The 23,352-nt window shown below is 45.4% G+C and overlaps 1 protein-coding gene across 9 annotated transcripts in view; it reads left to right on the forward strand.

The window, feature by feature from the left end:
* Positions 1 to 23,352, forward strand: part of LOC124310802 (nesprin-1-like) — an 81,086-nt gene that overhangs the window by 368 nt on the left and 57,366 nt on the right. For 4 of the 9 annotated variants that reach the window (XM_046774780.1, XM_046774784.1, XM_046774783.1 and 1 more), the window contains exons 1-7: positions 13,161 to 14,645; positions 16,847 to 16,908; positions 17,578 to 17,673; positions 18,973 to 19,056; positions 19,178 to 19,270; positions 19,555 to 19,772; positions 19,901 to 23,340. In XM_046774780.1, the coding sequence (XP_046630736.1) occupies positions 13,595 to 14,645; positions 16,847 to 16,908; positions 17,578 to 17,673; positions 18,973 to 19,056; positions 19,178 to 19,270; positions 19,555 to 19,772; positions 19,901 to 23,340 (5,044 nt within the window). In that variant the 5' untranslated portion in view covers positions 13,161 to 13,594. Of the gene's footprint in view, positions 1 to 6,295; positions 6,888 to 9,066; positions 9,186 to 10,267; positions 10,461 to 13,117; positions 14,646 to 16,846; positions 16,909 to 17,577; positions 17,674 to 18,972; positions 19,057 to 19,177; positions 19,271 to 19,554; positions 19,773 to 19,900; positions 23,341 to 23,352 lie in introns of those variants that run through there. The other 5 variants (XM_046774785.1, XM_046774789.1, XM_046774788.1 and 2 more) reach the window with 5 other exon arrangements.

Consider the following 23,352-nt stretch of genomic DNA (forward strand, 5'->3'; position numbering starts at 1 on the left):
AACTATCTGCACACACACGTGTGTGTGTGTGTTGAAGAAAAAGGAAGCCTCCAGCTGTCGTTTGAAAATGTTTAGACTCGTTGAAAATCCTGTTGCGCTTTCGATCTCAGTAGACATTGTGTGTATGGGGTTGGCATCTGGTTTTTTCTTGGCAAATTTGAATCACAATCGACGGAGCTGAGGCCGCGTTCAACCACCCGGATGTTGGCGCTGTTGTTGGCGGACGGTTGCGAAAAAATTCTGCGAGTTTTTTATTTATTTTTTTTTTCGAGTAGAGCAACTAGGTCAACTCCAACAAAAAACGAATTGGCAATTCGCCTCAATGGACACTACACAGTGTTCCATTCGAGTCCAACTGAAAAGGCGACGACGTACGGTACACAGTACAGCTAAAAAGACAACAATAACAACAACAACAAAACGGAACTGAGCGATTTTTTCCGAGAAATCCGGGGGGTGAAAAAGGGGTAAACAAACCAGGTCATAAACTAATGGCTGTAGGAACATTTCAAAAAAGCCCACGACCAAGGAAAGAGAGAGGGAAACAAATTTTTTTATTTTCAAAAAGTTGTTACGCTGTACAAGGAAGAGAAAAAAAAAACAAAAAAACAAGAGTCTGGGAGGAGCACGTCACGTGGTTTCTGCAAAAGTCTGCCCGATTTAGAACGCCATTTTTGTTTTTGTTGTTTTATACTTTTGGCTCTAGAAACCGGCTAAACTTTTCTTCCTTCTTTCAATTATAGACGAGAGAGAGAGAGAAAGAAAGTGAGTTGTAGACGGCGTAACTGACCGCAGAAATTGTCCGTTCCAGATTATATCTCCAAAGAGGAAACAAGAATGACATTGTTGACGGAATGATGGGTCTCTTTTCTTTGCTTCCCATTGTCGTCAAATGCGGGTGACAGTTTGCGCAAATGTTGGAAAACCAATCCGAGCTCATTAGCCAGCGTCATGTGAGTTCGCAGAACTTGCGTGTTATTTTTTTGTGTTTTAGTTTCTTTTTTTTTTATTGGGGTTGGGGGCTTGGCTAGTCGCAACCATTTTCGTCGATGATGAATATAGCCAGGGTTGCATTTCCGGTAATCATTCAACTTGACTTTGAAATCTGTTTACTGCCTTTTATTTTTGTTTGAACGAAATTACCAGACGAATGTTTTTTGAAGAACGGAATTGGAACGCCAACAAAGAAATTGCGGTTGTTGTTTGTACTTGTAGTCGTCTGCACACACACACACACACACGAGTCCAGCCAGTTCAACAACCTTTAGTGTATTTGCTCTGCGGAGTGAAAACAACAAAACACCGCACGTCGGATGCCTATTTTTGCGCCCCTGTCGCCATCGTGTACGTGTCGGACGTTGGGAGCATTGTCTTTTTTCTTTTTTTCACGAATATTCGCCACGTCTGTAATTGTGACGAAATCCTTTTTTATTATTCCCGACTGTATTAATTGCAAAAATACTTATAAAAGGGTTCTATCCCCCCCTGCTGTTTGGCAGCTCGGTGTTGGTCGGCCGTGTGCCATTTATTTTGGGTTGAGGCGCGGGAGTAGAGTAGAGAGAGGCAGGCAAGAAAGAAAGAAAAGAAAAGAAAAAAAACTAATTTCGCGCGACCGGCTCTTACCGGCCCGAAACGGATGGCAACCGGCAGAAGATGAGCAGAAAAAGACAAACCTGCCAAGAAAGCGATCAGATGTTATAATAATAGATGGAGCGACCTGTGCAGTGTAAAAAAACGGCTCGCGGCTGCTCCTCCTCTCCGCAACGGCACCGGCTCTGAAACGCGATGAGATGTGCACGCAAAACTTTGTCCGGCCCGACTCGACGCTTGCCGTTAATTTCTCGTCCAATCCAAAAGACAAAAAAACAAAACAAAACAAACAAACAAACAAAAGCGAAAATTTTGAAACAAGAAAAAGGAAAAATAGTTCCACTGACTCTCGTCTATCGGCCAAGTTTTGTTTTGGGTCGGCCAAGAACTGTCTGTGTTGATACGAGCGTCCAAGGTCAGGCCAGCACCTCCGAGCGGCCGTTCATTCAATCACTAAGGCCGTTCAGCGTGGAAAATGATTACGACAAACACGTATAGACGTCTGAAGGAAATATCCACCACACAAGTGGGATCAGGATATGACGAGTGGAAGTTTTGTCTATTTTCTGCCAAGGATCGATCCTTGGGTTATAGGAAATCCAAGGCCGGCCAAACATGATCGGCATTTTTATTATGAACGCGCTATTCGAAAGAGAGAGGGAGGGGGAGGGGGGCTGTCCGCGGGAACTCCTTGACGATTGGTGGGAGGAAGGTGTGGAGGAGCTAAATTTAGTCAGGAGCCACCCAAAAGTGTTTTTGTTTGCCCCGCACTCGTTTTTTGAGGGAAGTAAGGAAAAAAGGAAATGTTAAACCCCCCCTACCAGAAATCTTCGGCGGATGACGTATTGGCATTTTGAAAAGAAATCGGAATCGAAACAATTTCAGTTATACAATTTGGAAGCTTTGAGGCTCGTTGCTCCCGGTTGCTCCTGTGTGTGCTGTGTGTATCTTGGGCAGGGTCCAATTCGTTTTGCTTTTTTCACCGGTTGTTACGTTTGTCTTGTGTGTATTGCACATTCGGGTGAGCGAAATTCCGTCATGCTTGAATTGGCGACCTACTTTTACCGTTTGATTCGTTTTGTTTTTTCCTCCGAGTCCCAAAAAATATTTTTGACGTTTCAACTTGGAGACGGGGGAGGTCATTTACTTGGTGGGGGCGAAAAAGGCCCTAGAGACACATGAACCCACGTACCACTAATGAGAGGCTTGTTGAACTTGTCCCAGGTTTCATTTTTCACGGAAAACAGTTAATGACCAACCCACACACACACACACACACGCAGGGCACAAAAGAGCGTGTAATATAGACTGTTGCATACTCTGTGACCTTTGTCGCTTATAGTCCTGGTTGAGGATCGTTTGGCAATGTCACATTGGGGGGGGGGGGACTTCATTTGCTTCGATGTCAATCATTTCCCATGTGATTCAACAAGCAGTGTGATTTATTGATGGTCGCCGCACGACTGAAACAACATCGCGCCGCCAGTCGGAAATTATATATACTTTCAATCAGGGCATCTTGTTTTAGTCAAACTGATTTTGAAAACGGCGCTAAGCGATGGATGACTCGAGCAAATGATGACGATATTTCTTGAGGGGGGACAAAAAAAAACAAACAAACATGGACCGTGAAGGCTCGTCTTTTTCTCTTTCTAAACCCCGAAAATTTCTCTCTCTCTCTCATATCTCGATCTCGACTAACTGGAAATAGCGCGCGGGCGCACGGTGCGTCTAGTCGACCGTTGCCGGGTCCCGCACATCATCCCTCCCCCTTAAGTAAAAATAGTTCCCGAATGGAAAGTATAGAAGAAGAAGAAGTGGCATCGGTCACAAAAACGAAACTTTTCTTCTTCTTCTTCTTCCTTTGGTGCCTTGTATATTACACATTTCGGGGTATATGTATATTAAGGAGCGAAAGGAAAAGGTTCTGTTGGACTTTGGTACGATACGTTTTGGCAGGTGACAATGTGGGTCGGGACCTTTTTGAAAAAAAAAAGGCGATACACCAAGCAACTTTCTTTGATTCTATTTTCTTCCAAGTCCAGAGGGAACATGCACAACCACCCCTTTGTGTTTTTGTTAAATAATTTTAGAATATAAACGCCGGCCCGGGTTGGTTCTCTGCCACCGAGGGGTTCTCTATCGTCCAATTATTTTTTCCTACTAAGGAGGACAACATTTATGAGCGGGACGGACAGTCCGATCACGCCAGCAGCACCATTGTGCAGAAGGAGGAGTGGGGATCTAATATAGTCTTCCAAGTTGTGACGTAACTGCTGATTGGTGGGCCAGTTCTTGGATCGTGTTTTTGGCTTGTTGTTTCATAATTTGGCTTTATACCTTTTTTTCTTGAAAGTGTCGCTTGTAGACTCTCTCTCTCTCTGCTATTAGAACACACACACACACACACAGACGACACACACGGTGCGTGTGTGTCGGTTGGTTAGTATTTATAGCATTTTATGAGTCGGCCCCTGTCATGAGATGAGGGATTGATACTCTTTCACAATGACGCACTCGAATCCATCATCAACCAGCGATTCCAACTCTGCTGGTCACGACTCGTCGCCAGTAGTATGTAACCGTCTGTCTCTCCGTCCTCGTTTATTACATCCCCCCTACTCCCTTCACTTTCTCTTTCAAGAAGAAGAAGAAGAAAAGGGAAAACAAAATGTGAAAAAGTGTCTTTTGAAGGATCGTTTGATCCAGCAGGGAAGATAATTTAAACTGCTGGCCGTGTCATTCCTTTTTGGTTTGAGCCACGGGATTTTTGGATAATGCCACGGATTGAAAGTGAGTGACGTGCCTTCCCATTTGCCAATAATTTGAAAAATGACAACGTGTAAATGACTTGATCACAATTCCTGTACAGCGTTCAGGATCGAAACTTCCTTTCCTTCTTCCTTTTGTGTTGTAGTCGAGCCAAAAACTATCGCGGATGTTTGTAATAATATCGCTTGTACAACTTTATGGTCTTATTGGCGTAGTATTATGTGTCCATCATGTACGAAATGAAACATTTTTTTCTTTTTTTTTTTTTTTAAATTTTATTTTTGCTTACCGGTTGTCATAAAAACGATGATCGTAAACCGTACAATTTCTTTGTAGTGTGTTGGCTGGATGAGCGCGGCATCATGTAAATGATGGATCTGTTTGTTTATTGTCGTTCCGGCTGCTTCCGGTTTGTTTGTGACAGCAGACAAGGGAGGATGGGAAAAGACAAAGACTCTTCAGTCTCCTCTTTTCTCTTTTTCCATCCCAGTTTATTGGAAGCTTCGTGGAAAACACTAAAACAGAACGGAATGCACTTTTCACGCAAAAATGGTCCTTTTTTTCCTCCCTTATATTTCTTCTAAAGAGATATGGAGAGGACTCGACTGTATTGACGTCCATCCATAAAACCCAGAAAATCCAGCGTATCCATTTCTTCCGCCTGTCCCGCCTGGATTTTGAAGAGTAAAAAAAAAAAACCTCCTAATTTTAAATTTAAATCTCATTTTTACGATCGAGTCTGGCGGCGTGGGCGTCTTCCAAACGTGTCTAATTTTACCAAAGCCAAGAAGAAAAAAACATAAACGTAAAATTCCTTTAAAGCTGTTTGGGAAATGTGGGAAACAGTTCGATCAGAATCGGGTAAAAAAAAATCCCCGTCCATCAGGTGTCGTGTCGTTCGTGCAGCCATGAAATCAAACGAAATGCATTTGACTGTCGATTCCATTAAAAACAAAAGTTTTTTTAAAGGGAAGAAAAAGTTGAAATTGTCATCAACGTCATAACTTTTTCTTCTTTTTTTCCCCTTTTTTTTATTTCAAAATGGGGTGAGCCCATCTTGTTGGGATCCGGTTTCAATAAGACACTCACTGTTTCCCCTCTTTTCTTATTTCAACATTTCCTGCACGTTTTTTTAAACCCCCCCGACGGCCATCTTTATCCTGGCGCACCCTGTCTGAATTGTCATTCAAAAGTTTTGGATGTGGGGGAACAGCTGGTCGCCAGCACGCCATTTTTCATTTCTTCTTCATCATCTTTTGGTTGGGCTTGGATTTCCCAGCAAAACTTTTCTGACGTCGAGTTGTCTGATTCGAGTCTATTTTCTTAGATTTAATTAAGAATATCACAGCGACTTCCTGTTTGTTGAACATTTTTTTTGTTTTGTTTTTCTAATTTTTCGGCGCGGCGATCAATCATGTCGCCAACACATGGACTCGATCACTTTTCGAAATTGGTTCGAAATGGCGCCGCATCTGTTTGTCGATTTGAGAGAGGGGAGGAGAAAAATAAAAGGAGCAAGAAAATATTGGCGAAGGATATGCGCATCTATTTGCACTCGCTTGCCCCAATGTAAACACGCACGACTGTCTAGCCAGGGTTCCCTCAACCGGAGGTGTTGTATAGCCTCTCTCGGGAAGGTTGGGTTTCCTTCCTGGGTTATTTACGATCTTTTTCGGACGCCAAAAGAGCGGCTTACGACATTTTGCCACGATCAAATAGAGATTAGTTTGATCGTTTTGACTGTGTCAATATTTTGGCGTCGCTCATCTCGACCACCAGGTGGTCGAGATCCTGGCAACAAACCCGGAAGTTTTAACGATAGAATCCCAGCGGTAAAATTACGAGTTCCATTAAAAATGTTTTTTAAAAAACAAACAGCCGGTTCTCCTCCACAAATAATGAGTGATGTTTTTATTTTTGTAATTTTATTTAGGTACACGTTTTCTAAAAGTGGATTCGAGCGCTGGACCATGGCAGATTGGTGATTGGCTGAAATATAGAGCGTGACCAGCGAATTTCGATTTCACTTCGAAGGAAACATTTCAAGGATAAAATTTTAAGGCCCCCCTTCCCCACAGAAAAAAAAATATTTAAAAAAAGAAGAAAATTGAAAAATTAAAAAAGGCGAGAAGAAATGGCATATAATTTCCAACACAACAAGTCGCCGCAGCCTTTTGGCGGGCGCGGAGTGAAGCAGCAGAGTGACACTGCTGGCTCAGGACGGAACGTTGCCGTTCCAGCTGCTGCTGCCAGTCCGTTCCGGCCGGCGTCTTCGAGTCCGTTGCCGATGGCTCCGCGAATGTCCGCTCCCATGGACCAGCACGCAGCCAGCCCAGCAGGATCGGGCGGCGTCATGTTGAGGCGTCAGCTCCTGTCGCCGCCATGCGGGGGCACCTCCTCTTCGCCGCAATCCTCGCCTTGCCCGTCGCCCGTCACCGCCGGCGGTCGACTCCGGCCTCATTCCATAGCCCTGGCATCAGCGGGGGAAGGTGGCACTCCTCAACAACAATTGCAACAATTTCTGGGTAATGTTGTTGTTGACTTGTTCTTCATTTGTTTGCATGTACTTTTTCCTCCCATCCGGGCTGGATTGTCACTTCCTCTTTTGATGATTAACGATGGCGATCCTGCTCCTTCTTCTTCTTCTTCCTGCATTCTTCGTATTTTCATTATTGACGAGACTTAGCACTAGAGGTCACGCTAATCTTCCATCACCGCTCCCGGGGTTTATTTTTATAGATGTCGACGTTTATTTAACAACGTCAGCCAAAAGGCAGTCCAGGGAGAAAAAATATACAAGCCTGGGATTATATCGTTAAAATAAAATCGTCAATTCATCAACTTTAATGACGCCAGCATTCAGTCAGTGAGGGGGGTTGTTCGGAGGAAAAAACAAATGACATCCGTAAAGCGCCAAATCAGTTGGTTCGATCGCGATAAAATTTCGGAGAAGAGCATCTTAGACTAGAGCACAAAATTTGGAGAATTTGTTCCGGGTTCCTCCAGGCCTCAAAAGAATAAAATCAAGAAGAAACTGCAGCAGCAGCAGCAGGCGCCCGTTGACGTCGTCGATCCATCACAACGGGCGCCGCCCTGCCCGTCTCTCTCGTCCACCAGCGCCTTGTCGGAGATTCCACATCGTGAACTTGTCATTCTTCTTTTTCGAGACGGAAAACAGAAATTTTGATTATTGGTCGTCCCTACCTGTGCGCTCTGAGGTGAGAAAACATTTTCGGTTCTGGCCAGGGAGAGAATTTGAGGCTTCCAGTCCGCGTGAACCCCCTGGGCTTGATGGATTGCCAGTTGATGGGTCAAGATTTTTGGGGTTTTGATTTGAATCGTGAGCAGCTGTGCAGGAAGGGCGCGTGCGATGGGCGTGATTACCTGGACCGTATTGGACTTTAGGGGGTAGAATAAAGATGATGATGAGGCTCTCGTGATTCTCAAACTTTCAGCCGAACGAATTTACGCACGCTGCCCTTATTCTGCACGACAATGTTGGAGAGATTATTCCCTCATTAAGTACGGTCAAGGTTTCCCTCCTAATCAGTATTTTTGCTCACAGTCACGTTAAACTTGATTGAGGGTATTTGAGGGCTTTCGTGCCATTTAGGACACGGACATTGTTAGACATAGTTAATGAGATATCCCAGAGTTATATCCAATCAATTAGTATGTGGGAGGGTCTTTTTTTTTCTTTTCGACCAGAGATACATATTTTTTTTATATTATTTTCCCTGGGATCGCCTGCCGACGAAAAGCTTCGAAAATACCTCGAAAAAATAAAATAAAATTGAAAAAAGCTGCGGGAAAAATGCCCAGTTTTGATGTTGTCGATTTGAAAAAGTTTCCAACTTCTTTGAATACTTTTGTGGTGGGGAAGATGTACAGCAGGTATAGAAGAGGTTGTTGCTTCCTTTCAACTTTTTTTTCCCCCAGTGTGTCACGAAATGTGTGTATAAATAGGCAAAGGCCAAGTTTGTTTGGTGGCTGCTTCTGCTGCTGCTGCTGGCGGCCCTGTCCTCTTGTGCTGTTCCTCTCAGACTTTTGCTTGTGGGTGATATAGACTATGCTGGCCCATTTTTCACGCACGCACTCCGCCAGGGCACGCCGTCTCTTCGTTAAAACTATGAGGATTTATGCTCTTTCATTCTTTCTTTCGCCTATTTTATTGGATTTTATTTTGGGGTTATCCCCCTTTCCACGTCTTAAAGTTTGTCCGGCTTTTGTGTTATTCCCATTCTGGTTTTAGTTTTAGGTTTGTCCTCTGGAACAAAAAAGAAAAAAGAAAAAAGGAGCCCAAAAATTTGTCTGTTCCAACAAAAAAAGTCAAAAGGTTTACAGCTCCTTGAGCCGTTCCGCTACCTTTATTCCGATGTCAGTTGTCACTGACACGGGCCGGATTCTATCCGCCGCGGGTTGTGTTTTGCGTCGACTTTTTGACTGGTTTATTTCCACTTACTTGATGAATAATGAATAGTTAAAAACACCCCATCGGGTTATTAACTAGAAAACATTTGGCTGGAAAACATTTAGACAAGTGCTAAATAGATGGTGGAAACAAGTTTTTTGTGTTCATTTAGGTCAAAGAGATTTTTCGAGAGATTTTTTAGTTTAGTTTATTCGATTTTGAAATGGAAGACAAAATGAGAGAGTCTGATCAAAACATATGTGCTGATTTGTTTTGTTATTTTGTTTTTTCAGGTTTTGGTAGCGGATCGCAAAGCGCTTTTCAACCGGTTTCAAACGTCATCCGGCGGCCGGGCTCGTCAGCCGCTGGCGTAGGCCGCAATGGATCCGTTTCTCCCCGACCTGCTTCCTGGGTAAATTTTTCGTTTTTCTTTTGGAAATGCCACGGCCTTGTTTGTTACATAACACAAAAATCTGCATGATTGCAAGTTCCCTTTTTCTTTTGTTTTATTTTAGATTTCAAAAAAAAAGATATATATATATTTGTTTCCCTTTCATTTTCGGCATGCTTCCGTCGACCGTCATCCGCATGAGAGGTAGTGTACCAACCCATCGCCTTTCTTTGATTTTTGATTTTTTTGAACAAAAAAAAAACATTTTTCTGCCCCCGCTCAAAACAATTTCATCCCTTGTGATCGTTTGGAATTTGAAATTTGTTTGGTTTACTCAAACAAAAAATGAGTCATTCCATTCCGATTCTCTTCACGGTCTCATCAATCAGCTGTCTCTTCTTCGACTGGACTCTTTTATTTTCAATTCTATCGCCATGATTCAGCAGCGCCGAAGCTGTGCGGATGAACAATAGACGGCCGTTGTTGTGGTTGTCGCAACTCACACACAAATGACTGGATCGCATGATGGCAAATTGTGTCGTTCGTTGAGAAAGCCCCCACCATCCAGCACTTAGCAATGAGATTCAAATGAGAGTCAAATCGAATCGTTTTCGAATCCTTTTTTCCCCCTCAACAACAACAACCAAACATTTACCGGTGCGGTGGGGGTGGGTGGACCGACGCTTTTGACGTCGCCGGTGCGTTCAACCGACATGACACGGAATCTTTGCGTGCATCGCTCGTCGTCGGGATATTTTTTGTAGACTCCGTTATTATTCAAATTTTCAAATCTTTTCTTACACACTGTGTACGTGTGTGTGTGTTTTTTATTAGAATAACTTGACCCTACGGTCAACCCCCGCCCCAGTGTGGGCCGGGCTCATGAATGGTGAATCTTTTAATTTGAAAATGTGATCGTTATTTGCTGTCTGTACGTAACATTTACTTGATGAATGGATGGGAATGCTTTTTTGTTTTTTTTTATTTTTCAAATCATTCTTTGTTTATTCCATCATGCCTTTAATATCCCGTACTATCCCGTGACTCCTCTATCTCACGCTTGTATTTTATCGTTCACGTTTGCGTTACATCTTTCACGTCAGGTTGGAAGTCATTCATCTTCCCACGGACCTGGACCCATGTCGCCCAGCTCCGTCCTTTCGGCCGGCTCGTTCGAGTGGGGCTACGTGCCCGAACCCGGCCAGCCGTCCTCGGCCGACATGATCGCCTCCCAGTCGCAGGACTACATCGACGAGCGGCTCCAAGAGTTCCAGGCCACCATTGTCCAGCTGCAAAGTAAGAACAATCATCCATCGGGATTTTTAAAAATAATTTATTACCACACACTGGTATACATAGGATAGGCAATTAAGCATGTAATTTTTTTTTTTTGGTTTGATGATGAACCAATCGGCGACTGATGACATCATACACACTTGCGGTCGTGATCAGCCATTAGAGGGGCTTGGCCTTTTGGGGGTTTTCTTGTGCGTAGGTGCGCTGCGTGAAAAACATTCAATCTGTTAGTCTCGGGATGGGCTGCGGTTTGTTTGCCCAGAATTTTTTTCGTTTTATTTTTTTATTGTTGCTGAAGCTTCTAACAACACACGACCGTCTTCCGGTGAGCGATGGAGTGGGTGGCGCCCTGAATTTTTCGCACGGCCAAGGTTGAAGACGTCTGTTCTTTATTTTTCTTTTCTGAATTATGTGTTGCACAACTTTTGCCAGTTTTTGGCTGCTGCTGCTCGGCGAAATCTAACCGAAAAACAACGCGAGAACAACATGCCCTCAAGGCTACCGCCCGCCACCCAGCTGTTTCTTTCCTTTTTGAAATGGCGCAAACATTTCGAAGTTTAAAAAACAAAACATGATCCAGGGGAGAATCAGCTAGAGAAATAAGAAAATGGTGGATTAGACAAACGGATGACGAATGGATATAAAAACCCTGCGGCCCTCTTTATGGGAACACCACATCAATTCATTTTCGAAAAAGGGAAAAAATTCAAATGAGTTTGATTTTGGAACGGCGGCAGGAGGAGCTCCCGGTTTGGTATCGGAGCTGCAATCACGCTGCTCTTGTGCGCCCCTCTAAATCTCATTCATAATTCATTAGCCGAGGTTATATTCCTTGTAGCGTCGTCCGTTGTCGAATTGGTGGTGGTGGGCGCGTTCAATTCGACACATAATCCCGGGCATAGCAGACTGCGTCGAATGTTTGATGATTTTTCTGTTTTGTTTCGATTATATACGTCGGCCGGTGATTCCATCATCTATTGGCTTTTGTATTATAGTTTGGATTGACGTTTGAACTTGTATATACGACCGGCCTGTCCAAATAATTTAAAACAAAAAACAACCAACCAACATCCGCAATGTTTGGAAATCATCCGGCCGTCTGGCGGCCAACACCCCTAAAAGGTATTTTGAAAAAAGCCAAAGGACAAAATGTAAAAAAAGAAAAAAAGTACACGGGGCAATTTGAGGAGAAACAAAAGAGGCCATCCATCCATCCATCCTTTTTTTTTTGTTTGTGACCGCACGCATCTTGGCTGTCCCTGGTAGTGTAGTTGTTGTACTATAGGGCCTTGGGCCTTCGTGTGTGTGTGCGTGCAGGGCGACAACAACAACAAGGAAGGGGAGGAAATGGGTCTAAGAGAGAGGGAGGGGGGAGAAAATTTGAGGGTGGCAGATCAATGGCAGCCGACGGTACTTATTCCTTTGCGTTCAGCTGGAAACGCCGGCGCATAGAGACATATAACCCTCCTTAAAAAAGCAACTGGATGAGAGGGGTCGGTTGTTTTGGGGGGGCTTTTATATTCGATCGGTTGCTACTGGCAACCGATGCCGGGCTCTCCCCTCCACTACACGCCCAGAGACAAATAAATATTAAAGGAGGCCATACGGACTGCTGGTTGATTCACGTCCGCTGGATTTTTCGAGCCAAGCAGACGAACTCTGGGCAAACCACAATTGGACACGAATAGCTGTCCTCTGCCCGTTAGAATTGTCGTGTCGTGAAACGAGCGTCGATCAAAAAGGTTCCAAGTCACGATTGTTACATTTCCCTTTCTGTCTAAAGTGTCGACGTGAAATCACCAACAAAAAAAAGTTTTCAATCACCCTTTTTGTCCACCTTCACACACACCGTTTCTTAGTGAGGACTGGCTGTCATTCACAAGGCCGGCTTCATCCGAACTGGACACTCGATTGTTTTTGTTTCGGTTGTTTATTGGAAAATCCATTTAATGGCCGAGAGCTGTAAAAGAAATTGAATTAGTGTCGTGATTGAAACTCTGCACCACGAAAATTCCTCCCCAACGATTTCTGTGCTCAAGTGAATCAAGAAGATATCGAATGGACCGATCGATATTTGTTTTTCTTTGAGTTTAACGTCCGGGTCGTGTTGTGCCTTTTTTTTTTTTTATTGTGGCCGTTTTGGTGATCTCGTGATATCCGACCCCCGACTTATCGGTCGGTATTTATTTTTTGATTTTCTTGGCAGCGAAAATTCGTTTCAAGCCAAAGGAGAAATTGAAGAAAAGGGAAACGACAACAGAAGCGAATGAAAAGGAAGAAGAAAAAGGAAGAAATTTTTTGAAGTCACGCGTCGATTTATTTCCAAGGCCGTTTTCTCTCTCTCTCTCTCCAGTACAGAACGTCTTGTTATCACGGCGTCCTTTTCTGCAGTTCAGACCTGTTTGAATTAGATAACAAAAAAACAGCCAAGCCAAAGTCATATACCGTCGTGTCGATAAAAATGTGAAACAACAACAACCGGATCACTTGTGTCATCAATGACGAGCACGTCGTGCAGAAAACGGAACAAATGGATAAAAAAAAAGATGGAAGAAAAAAAAACAAAAAAAAGTTTAGAAATTTCAACTCGCAGGGAGGTGCCGCCGCCGTAGCTTAGGGCTATTCCCCTCCTCGTGAACCTTCGTGTTTTCTTATTTTTCCCGTTGTGTCTGGTAGTGCTGGCCGTGATAGGGAGACTCATCTCGCTCTCGCGGCGTTGCCAGACTGTGCGTGCAACAAACGCACGTGTCCCACTATTTTGTCGGGGTGGCTGATACCACCACCGCCATCCACCTGTGATCCGATAGGCTCCTCCTCTTTTGACTCTCTCTCTCCCCACCCACACAGGTAGACAACAAACAGCTCGTACACGTACCTCTCTCTCTCTCTCTGCTGTTGACTCTCCATACTTTACCTGTGCAGTTCGGGAGCGTGAAACTAGTCAACGGCCGTGTGTCTGGCCGACTTGTTGGTTTCCCCTCCGCCGAAAAATTTTCTCTCACCTGTGATTTCTTAGACATTCCGTTACTTTTATTTTTAAATATTTCCGTCCCATTTCCCAAATTGATTTCATTTCGTGATTTCCATCGAGTGCTTTCAATCATTCCTAATCCGGGCGCCAATTCATTGCTTCAATGATGGAAAGCAACAGCCCCGGTGGTCAATCCGGCGGAGTAGCAGGAGGAGATGAGGAGATGAAGAAGAAACAAGAGGCTCGTCGGGCCCGGTCCCGATCCAGGACCAGAACGGGTCTGTCGTCGAGGGTCAATTTTTTCGAATCGGGCGCCCAGGATCGCAACCGGAAGCGATCGCCCAGCAAGTCGTTTGATCGCACCGACAGCAGCTTGGATATCTCCATGGAGGATTCCGGATCGGGAAAATTAGAGGATTCCGTCTTTGATCAATCGGAAATCGACCAGCTGGAACGGGAAATCATTTTACGCCGGCAGCGGCTGTCGCGACGGGAAGACGAAGAGGAACGCCAACGACGTCCGGCCGTTTCGCTTCGCCGGGTCGTGTCGCCGGTCCGGGTCGAATCGGTGGCCATGGCCTCCTCCTCTTCTTTCCATTCCGCCACACATCAGGTGGTCAATCAGCAATTCGCAACTGAAGTTTACATCAGCAGCTGGACGGAGCGGACCGCCGCCTCCAGTGGGGGACGTTCTTCCGATCCGGCCATCAAGACGCCACCCACTCCACCGCCCCGCGACGTTTCGCAACCCCCCTGGCGTTTAGCCCGTCGTTCCGAACCCGCAACAACGACGGCGGCCACTCCGGAATCATCGACTCCTCCGTTCGCTTCTCCGACGACGCCGACGTCGGCGTTCACAAAATACCAAGAATGGCGAACCAGACGCTTGACGAGCGCCGAATCGGCCGATCAAGTCGCTCCATGGCGGAAGCAGCAGCAGCAGTCGCGTAGGGAACCAGGCCAGCCGGACACTAGTCCGTTTGGCGAAGTCATCACGTTGCGTCGAGCCTCGGCTACCACCACCACCGCCACTAATAATAACGAGAGCGGCGAACAACAGAATTCGCCGTCAAGTTCGCGGAAGAGTTCGCAACTTCCGCCTTGGTATTCCGAGTACCGCACAGCCTCCCTGTCGCAAACGGCCTCGCGGATGGAGGGTTTCCGTGTCGGTGGAATCAAAACCCATTACGATTTTCACATAACTCAAATCAAAGGTATGTCCGTCGTTTCTCCGTGCGCGCACAAAACTCGTTTGGCCAGGGCTAAAAAGATAAGAAAAGAAAAACAAGGTTAAATTATTATTCGCGCATAAATTTTAAGCCGGTAGAGAGAGAGAGAGAGAGAAATGGTTTGGAACTCTTATCCAGACGTTTCTATTTTTATATGATCATTCTCCCCTTTTATGGGAAAACAAATAGGGAAACGTCATTTTTGTGTGCGGACATGTTTGATTAAATGAGCAATGGCTTTTTTCTTTTTTAAATACGTAGTACATACAAGAAGAAAAAAGAAATCTGATCGTATAACATACGATCCAGTGTCAACAGCCGAAAGGGACATGTTCATTCACCAAACTAAATTGAATATCAGCTGCTGTGGGTGGGACGACATTACAAACAAGACTTTTCTCTTATTTTATTTTTTTTTTAATTACTTGTCTTGTTTATCCAGGATGTATATGTATATTGAGCTATTCTAATCGCATTCATCTTTAAGTATTTTTTTTTTCCAAAAAATACTAAATGGGTCGTATAAGAGGTAAGGGCCAACTTCTTGGAATGGCTGCCAATTTCTTTCACTTTTTTTTTATTCGTTTCGCCTTGACGGAGAGGAGAATTGCGACAGGGCAGGAGGCAGGAGGATTTTGGAGGTTGGACACGTTGTTAATACGGCCATCAGCTAGACGTGCTGCACATCCCTTTTTAAGGCTCTATAATCTTCAGAGTATATCGACTTGAATCTGTTCGTACACAACATTCAGGGCCTCCCACCCAAACGACCAAAGTGGCTGCACATTTTTCGGCTTTTAACGGCGGCCCCTTTTCTATTCAATATGAAATTGCGTGAATTATTATCGCTGCAGGATGTTGAAGGCAGCCGGGAATCATGAAAAATAGCTGATCTGCTAATCAATCACTGGCCTTCCATTCTCCTCCCAAAATTTCTTTTTCTTTTCTTTCTATAAAAGAAAATTATTTTTGTGAAAAATTTCCCTTTTTTTTAAATATTTTTTTATTATTGGTTGGTCCCTGATTTTTCACTCAAAAACGTCCGCCGTGCAGCCGGCGTGACGATCATTCCATCGTGTGTGTGTAATCAAGTCGTCAACATTCTTGATAACTCTCGTCATCCACCGTCTCCTCTCTCTATCGCATCCAGCGTCTCTCTATATTTGGCGATAAGAGCGCGTGAAAAAAAGTGAAAATTCCCGACTTTGATCCATTCAATCGGCCGAGATTAACATTTTCGAATAGCCGATTCGATATGCATTGACGGGACACACACACACACGTCTAACTTTTTTTTTCGTGCCCGATTGCGTTTGACCTAGAGCCGAACAAGAGTCTAAAATAATATTAAAAAGTGGGTTGGACCGCCAGCTTGATGATGTCAGCCATTCGGAATAGCCTCTGCTGCTGCTAACCCAAACGCACAAAGATAACGAAAGATACTTGCGGCAAGGTCTTTCGGGAAAAACAACAATTTTCTTTTTTTTCTTCTACACGAAACCCGGTGATGCCCCCCGGGCTGCTGGAAGAAGACGATTGCGAAGATTTTTCTTTTTTCCTTTTTTTATGCATAGCGTCTCGTTTCAAGGTGTCCCGCCGTGACCACCAACCTGTACCTGCTCTCTTGATGGATACACAAGAAGACGAAGAAGAAAAATTGTGTGGGCGAGAAAGAAAAGCGTCCGTGTTGTGTCCCATCTTTGTGTATGTACACTCGGGAGGGAGAGAAGGCCCTCAAGGCTGTCTCCTATTATCTAAACATGTAATCCCGTGAGTCTCATCATCCCGAATCTCTTTGGCTGGCTGGCTGCTTATGGTAGTCAAGTAATAGATGGTGAGCTGTGATTTGATTCAGGACTGTAGACCGAGGGAGAGAATGACGTGAATGTATTTGGTGGCCGAGTCTTGCGTTATTTGCCCTCCTCCTTACAAGACGGCCGTGTCACGCCTCACACCACTCGAGTCATTTGCTTAAAAATGGCCGGCCATATGATGAAGAAGAAGAAGAAAGAAGCAACTTTTTTTTTTTTTTCAAATTTCCATTTGAATAAGCACTTTCTCTTTTTCCTGACTAAGAGTAAATAATGAGCCACAAAGTTGACTCTCTTTTTGGTCAAGTGGCAAAGTTGTTGGGAATATGCTAATCACTAAAAGCGACTTGTTTGGTTTCATGTTGAAAAACGCAGATGAGCAAGAACGGGTGCAAAAGAAGACCTTCGTCAACTGGATCAACTCGTACCTCTCGAAGGTAAGCAACTACTACCTTGATTGTTTGTATGGTCAAAATGGTTTCTTAGAAATGATAGTGCCCAGAGTCGTCGTTTTCGCTTTTCTTCACTTTGTTTATGGTGATTGTTTTTCGTTGAATATTTTTTTTTTTTTTTTTTTTTTTGTAAGAAACGAGAGAGAATGTTTTATTCCTCCTTTTGTCTTTGCCAGGGCTGTAAATCATTGCCACAATCTATCGTATTATTGTTGAAAACCTTACAGGCTCGAATTTAAATTTCAAATTCTGGCGCCATGCCCAACTATTTGAATGTAGCCTTTTGTGTAATGCAAAAGGGGCAACATACTTGTTGGGCTTTTTTTTACTCGTTGCCTTTTTCTTTTTTTTAACGTCTAACGGTAAACTTGAAATTGTAAATGTCATTCGCCAGAAAAAGAGCGCTGCTATTTGAAATGCGACCGATAGTAAAAATAATGAAAACCCACAAATTTTTATTTTTACAATTTTTTTTCTTTTGATGTTTAAATGTGGAAATCGCTCGCATCTATATTCCCGCCCGCTGTTTAAATAACGGCTAAATCATTCAGTTGCCCGTAGTATAAAATGATGCCCCGTGTTTCCATTCATTTTTGTGGCGCTATTATTTGTGCGATGTTTTAAAAGACTTTTCTTTTTATTTATTTTTCTTAGCGAGTTCCACCGCTTCGAGTGGACGACTTGATCGAAGATTTGAAGGACGGCGTCAGACTCATTGCACTGCTGGAAGTCCTGGCCAACACCAAACTGGTAAACAACATTTTTGTTTTGTTTCATTTGCAATAAGCTCGAGCGAAAATAGGTAAAACAAACGGATTTATGAGCCTGTAGTCTGTGTATAATATAAATAAACAAGAGCTGCTGGGCGGAAATGTGGGACGTCGATTGAACTCGCCGCCAAGAAAGAGAATACGGGACAGACACCACACCTGGTCTTTTCCGTCTTCGATTCAATTAAGACGGCGGTGGCGGCGGCGCTTGAATTAACGAAAAATACTGGGACATTTTCGCACGACGACACGTGATTCTGTCCGATTTCGTTTCGTAATCCCTTCGCTCCGCTGCTCGTTCTGTTTTATTTTTATTTTATTTTTATTTTTGAATGAGAGTTGACTCGAGGACTTTTGAAATTGCGAATCTGTTTTTTGTTTTTCTACTGTTTGATAGATGTGGGTTCTCTCTTGTTTGGTTGTTGTTGAAAAAATGTGTTAGCGTGAGCCCTGTGACGTCATTCGGATCAAGCAGTCTTTTATTTTTTCAAAAATAGTCCCACCGCCGACGACTAGCCGGCTTGTCTATTTTTAACAGCGTTTCTTTTGCACACACACACTAGAAACCTACTGGTGTATAGCATACACACACCCATCAGATCTGATTAGAGCCTGAAACATATGCGGCATAGCTAATTCGTTCTGATTTCCGGGATGTTACCGTATAATAATCAGCATCTTGCCCTTTTTGATTTATGGAGCGCATTGGGAATTTTCAGACAATTTGGTTTTTATTTCGGTCCGAAATGACGTAAGTCGTTGGACTCTGTTCGGCAGTGTGGGTTGATTTCATTTTTATTTATTTCTTTCCTTTTAAAAATAAAATAAAAAATAAATAAAATGTTTTCCCACAACAACCAAAAAGAAATGTCTCTCGGCTGCTGCTGAGACTGCTGCTGCTGTGCCTGCAGCAGCTATTTCCATTTCGTATTTTGGGCTTTTTTCTGCCCCTACGTCCGCTGTCTGTTTGCCGGGAGTTGACGTCAGCGCTCGATACGAATGTACACGTGCCGCTTGCGCTTCTCTTTTATTTTTTTGTTGAAATTTATTTTAAAAACAAATGGAAAAAATCCCGACAAATAGACACGAGCGTTTTTCTTCTTCGGCCCTGTTTGGACTTGCAATGCAATCAAAGTGTTTTGTGTGGGCCGTGTGCTGGTCACCACACCTGTCTTTTATTGGAAGAGAGGATGAACTCATCGTGATTCATCCGTTTTTCTTTTCTTTTTTCTCTCTTTTCTGTTTTCTCTTTGTCTGTTTTCGGTTATGATCGAGTCAGCCAGTGGAGAAGGGCAAAAACATGAAGAAGGCTCACTTTCTTAGCAACGCCGATACGGCCATGAATTTTCTACGCTCCAAACAGGTAAAGAAAAATAAATAACAAAGCGAATCGGATGAAAGGATGTGGCGTTTGAAATCATCATCGTTCATCATCTCATCGGTCTCTTTTGTTTCTTCTCTTTTGCCACGCTTCGTTTAAACAGATTAAGTTGGTGAATATCAACCCGTCAGATATCATCGAGGGAAAGCCCTCGGTCGTCCTTGGTTTAATATGGACAATCATTCTTTACTTCCAAGTAAGTTTTTCTCTCTCTCTCTCTCTTTTAATAACCGTCATTATGGGTACTAACCCCCCGAATTTGAAATTCCACTCACACAATGCCTATATAATATTCTTGTTTTTACAAGCTTCACTCTGGATGCAGCCGGTATCATCAGGTCACTTGCATTATTCACTTGGCACTTTACAAGTTGAATTATTTATGATTTTCCTGGTTTTTCGTGATTTCTCCATTTTCGGATTGTTTGTGTTTGTGTGTATGTATTTCATATCTAACTTTGGCTTTATCATCGATTATAGATTGAAGAAAACACAAAAATATTGGAGCTGGGCGTCCGTCCCAGCAGTTGTAGCAGTCTAGAGAGCAGCGCCGCGAGGGCCAGCCCAGCCCAGCTGCAACCACAATATCAAACAGAGAAGAGGTCATCCCCTGTTCAGGCGGAAGCCCGACAGCCCGCACGTGATAGGACAGGAGCCCGAAAAGCACTCCTCCAATGGGCCCAAAACGCCACCAAACAGTAAGGATCCATTCATCATTTAATAGCGGCTGTATAATATCCATATTCATGATATGGCTCGTGTTAAACCTACTGGAAAATCGGGTAATAACACTTTCCTGTTTTCTTTCACGTTTCTTTTCGCCCAGAACCACCGGTGTGGTGGTGAACGATTTTGGAACAAGTTGGCGAGACGGGACGGCCTTTATCGCCATCGTCAATTGCATTCAGCCGGGCGCCATCGATGCGGAAGCGTACCGCAATGCACCTAATCGAGTGCGACTGGAAGCGGCCTTCCAGGCGGCCGAACAGAATTTGGGCGTCGCCCGTCTCCTGGACTCTGAAGACGTGGACGTCAACAAACCCGACGACAAATCCATCATGACCTACGTGGCCCAGTTCCTTCACAAATATCCGGAGCCGAGCAAAGGTAAAAAGCCGGGCGAATCCGGCGGCGGGGCTCCTTCGCTGGAACAGCAACAGTACCGCGATTTCGTGGCTTGGCTCAACAGCAAAAACTCGTTGCTGGAACAACTACAAGGCGGCAAGGGCTACGGTCTCGAGTACAAGGATTACGAGCAGCTCAAAACGGAATTTGAAGCCCAGCATCGCGTGCTGGAGCACTTGCGGGCGGTGGTTCACCAACCTGGACGCGGCGTGCCCGGTGTGACTTACGAGTCGTGGCAGCAAGTCGAACTTTCATGGCAGAAATTAGAGACGCAGCTGCGCCACTGGCAATGGACGCTGGACACGAGCTTACCGGGCGTGCTGGGCCAGGTCGGCGAGTGGCTCAACAACGCCGAGCATCTCCTCTGCTCCGAGGACGTGCCGCCCAACTTTGACGACGAGGCGGCCAACGCTTTGAAAGTCAAATTAGATGAGCATAAACATTTTTTCGCCGAATTGCCGGCCATTAAGGCGGCCTTTGAAACCGCCGTTAGTGATGCCCTGCCGGCTGGCGTGTCTGCTGGACAGATCCAGGACATTGCCGCCCGTCTGCAAGCCTTACCGGAGCGCGCCGGCCATCGGGCGTGCCGCCTTCGCTTCCTGGAACATAAATGCTGCATTTTGGCCTTTTTGGATTTGACCGAAACCAAGCTCAAATCGTGGTCCGTCCGCTACGGCACCGAAGAGACCATCATCCTCATGCTGGAGCAGTACCGTGCCTTTGTCTCGCGCAATAAACTCTTCCACGAGTTCGAGAAAGCCTTTGCCGAAATGCAGCAGGTCGCCGAAGAGTACAAGCGCGACTCGCGCGCCATGGAACTCCGTGAACTCAACGAGATTGACCAATTCATTTACAGCTCGGGCGAAAGGTGGCGAGCCCTTTCCACCGGTCTCCGCTGCGCCCAGGGAATCCTCGAAGAAGTCTTGACCTACTGGAAGCGATGGAACGTTCAGTGTCCCACATTCGAGCAGTGGCTCGACGTTGCCGAACCCATGCAGCACGGCACAGACTCCGAAGAAGAGAAAATGGAATTCTTCCAGGATATCGGGACGTGGAAGGAGAAGTACGAGCAGCTGGGAGAGACGGCGGCCTTTTTGGTCACCACTTGCGAGCCCGGCATTTCCAGATCCATCAAAATGCGCATCGACGAAATCACGAAGCGCTGGGAACTGCTGTTCGATCGCGTCCGGCACTACCTCCACGCCGGAGAGATCCATCGCCACCGCAAAGAGTATCGCCTGGGATCGGAGAAATTGGAGAAGTGGATCGTCCGAGCCAATGAACTTTTGTCTTCGGTTCCAGTCGGCAATTTGGACGCGATGAAGCGCTACGGCGACGAATTGCAACATCTCTACTCCACCACCGATGAAATGGAGCAGGTGCTAAAGGTCATCAGTCGCCACTTTCAATCGCTGGTGTCGGAGCTCAACACGGAAGAGCTGCAGGTCACCAGCAGTTCACTGAAACGACAGAAGGAGACCCTGGTCCGCATTAGAGCCCTGATTGCCGTGCGGATTCAACAATACCATCAACTGCGCACCCAGAAAGAATCCCTGGAAGTCGGGATCGTTGAGATTGAAAACTGGCTGACTGAGGCCCAAAAAGCCCTGGAATCGTTGAACAACCTGGACACGGATCTAGAAGCCACTGCCCAGGGCCTGGAGAAACATCAGGCATTCTTCTCCCGACTTGTCAACTACAAATTGTTGCTGGACGACAAGTGGAAAGTGTTTGAAACCATGATCAGATCCAGCCCGGCTCTGCCCTCTCAAGGTCCCAGTAGCGACGATGAGGACTTGATGGCCACCCGTCAGAAACTGGAATATTTGACGGCCGGGATTGAAGAAGTCACGAACGATTCCCATCAATGGGAAGTCCGTCTAATGGACGGCATTCAAGCCTGGAGATATTACCAGGAATCTTTGCGATTGGCGACGCAATGGATCCATCGTGCGGAATCGCTTCTCATGGCTGAGAAGAACGCCAACGCCCAACAATCGCTGGAATTGCACGCCGCTTTCTTCAATTCGATCGACGAACGTCTGGTCAACAACCTCCAAACTTCATCCGCACAGTTGCTGCAATGGCTTCCGGCCGACTCGATGCGGAAGATGACCGTATCGGATGCTGCCGAAACGACGATCGAGAACTGGCGACGTCTCATCGGCTTGGCTCCTGTCCATCGCATGAAACTGGAATTCTTGCTGGACCAAGACGCTTTTGCGCAATTGGCCCGCGATATCGACAACCAATTGGTGGCCGAACAGCAGGCGCTGGCCCTCAACGGCACCAACACGGCGCAGTTATTGCAAGAACATCTTGCCTGGTTCGGAACGTCAGCTGGACCGGTCGTTGGTCAAGCCCGCGTCTTAGTGGAGCGACTGGAACACACGGCGGCGTGCATTCCCGACCTGGAAATCCAGCAGGCCTTTGAGAACGTCCGCAATCAGTGGAACACGCTGATGCAGCGGGCCGATTGGCTCCTCGGCCAGCTACAGGCCATCCCACAAAAGTGGAGCGAATACGAAACTAATTTCCAGGACATGGTCAAATGGATGGACAATGTGGACAAAAGTGTGGCCAGCATGTCGGTCGATGCAAAGTCGCTGGATAATTTCAACCGTCTCCGCGAGGAGTTCCAGTCGACCTGCAGTGATGTAGACGCCCGGCGTGAAAGCATGAAGTGGCTAGTTCAGCGACTTGATTCCATGCTGAGCTACAAGTCGGAAGAAGAAGGCAACACTGCCCAGCATCAGTTGGAAGAACTGATTGCCTGCTACAAGAATTTGGTGCTGGTCATCGAAGCGACGCAAGGCAAAAGCGACCTCCTCGCCAAGTGCTACACCTGCCGTCAAGACGTTCAAAAGGCTTGCCTTTCTTTGCAAGCCGTCCAGCCGTCCAGTCCAGCGGATCAAGAAAGCAGCGATTTGTTATCGCTGGATGACGACATTCAGAAACAAGAGGCCGTGGTCAAACAACTCGACGGACAGCGAGTGGCCATCGTCAGTCTACTGCAACGAGGCAAAGATTTACAACATCACGCAGGAGCACCGGAATTCCTGGCCGAACAAGTCCTGCAACTGGAAACAGTCTGGAACTATACTTTCGACATGGCGAACGAAAAATTGAAGAAACTCAAAGGTATGATGACCA

Source organism: Daphnia pulicaria, chromosome 8, assembly GCF_021234035.1.
Source record: "Daphnia pulicaria isolate SC F1-1A chromosome 8, SC_F0-13Bv2, whole genome shotgun sequence".
NCBI lineage: Eukaryota > Metazoa > Arthropoda > Branchiopoda > Diplostraca > Daphniidae > Daphnia > Daphnia pulicaria.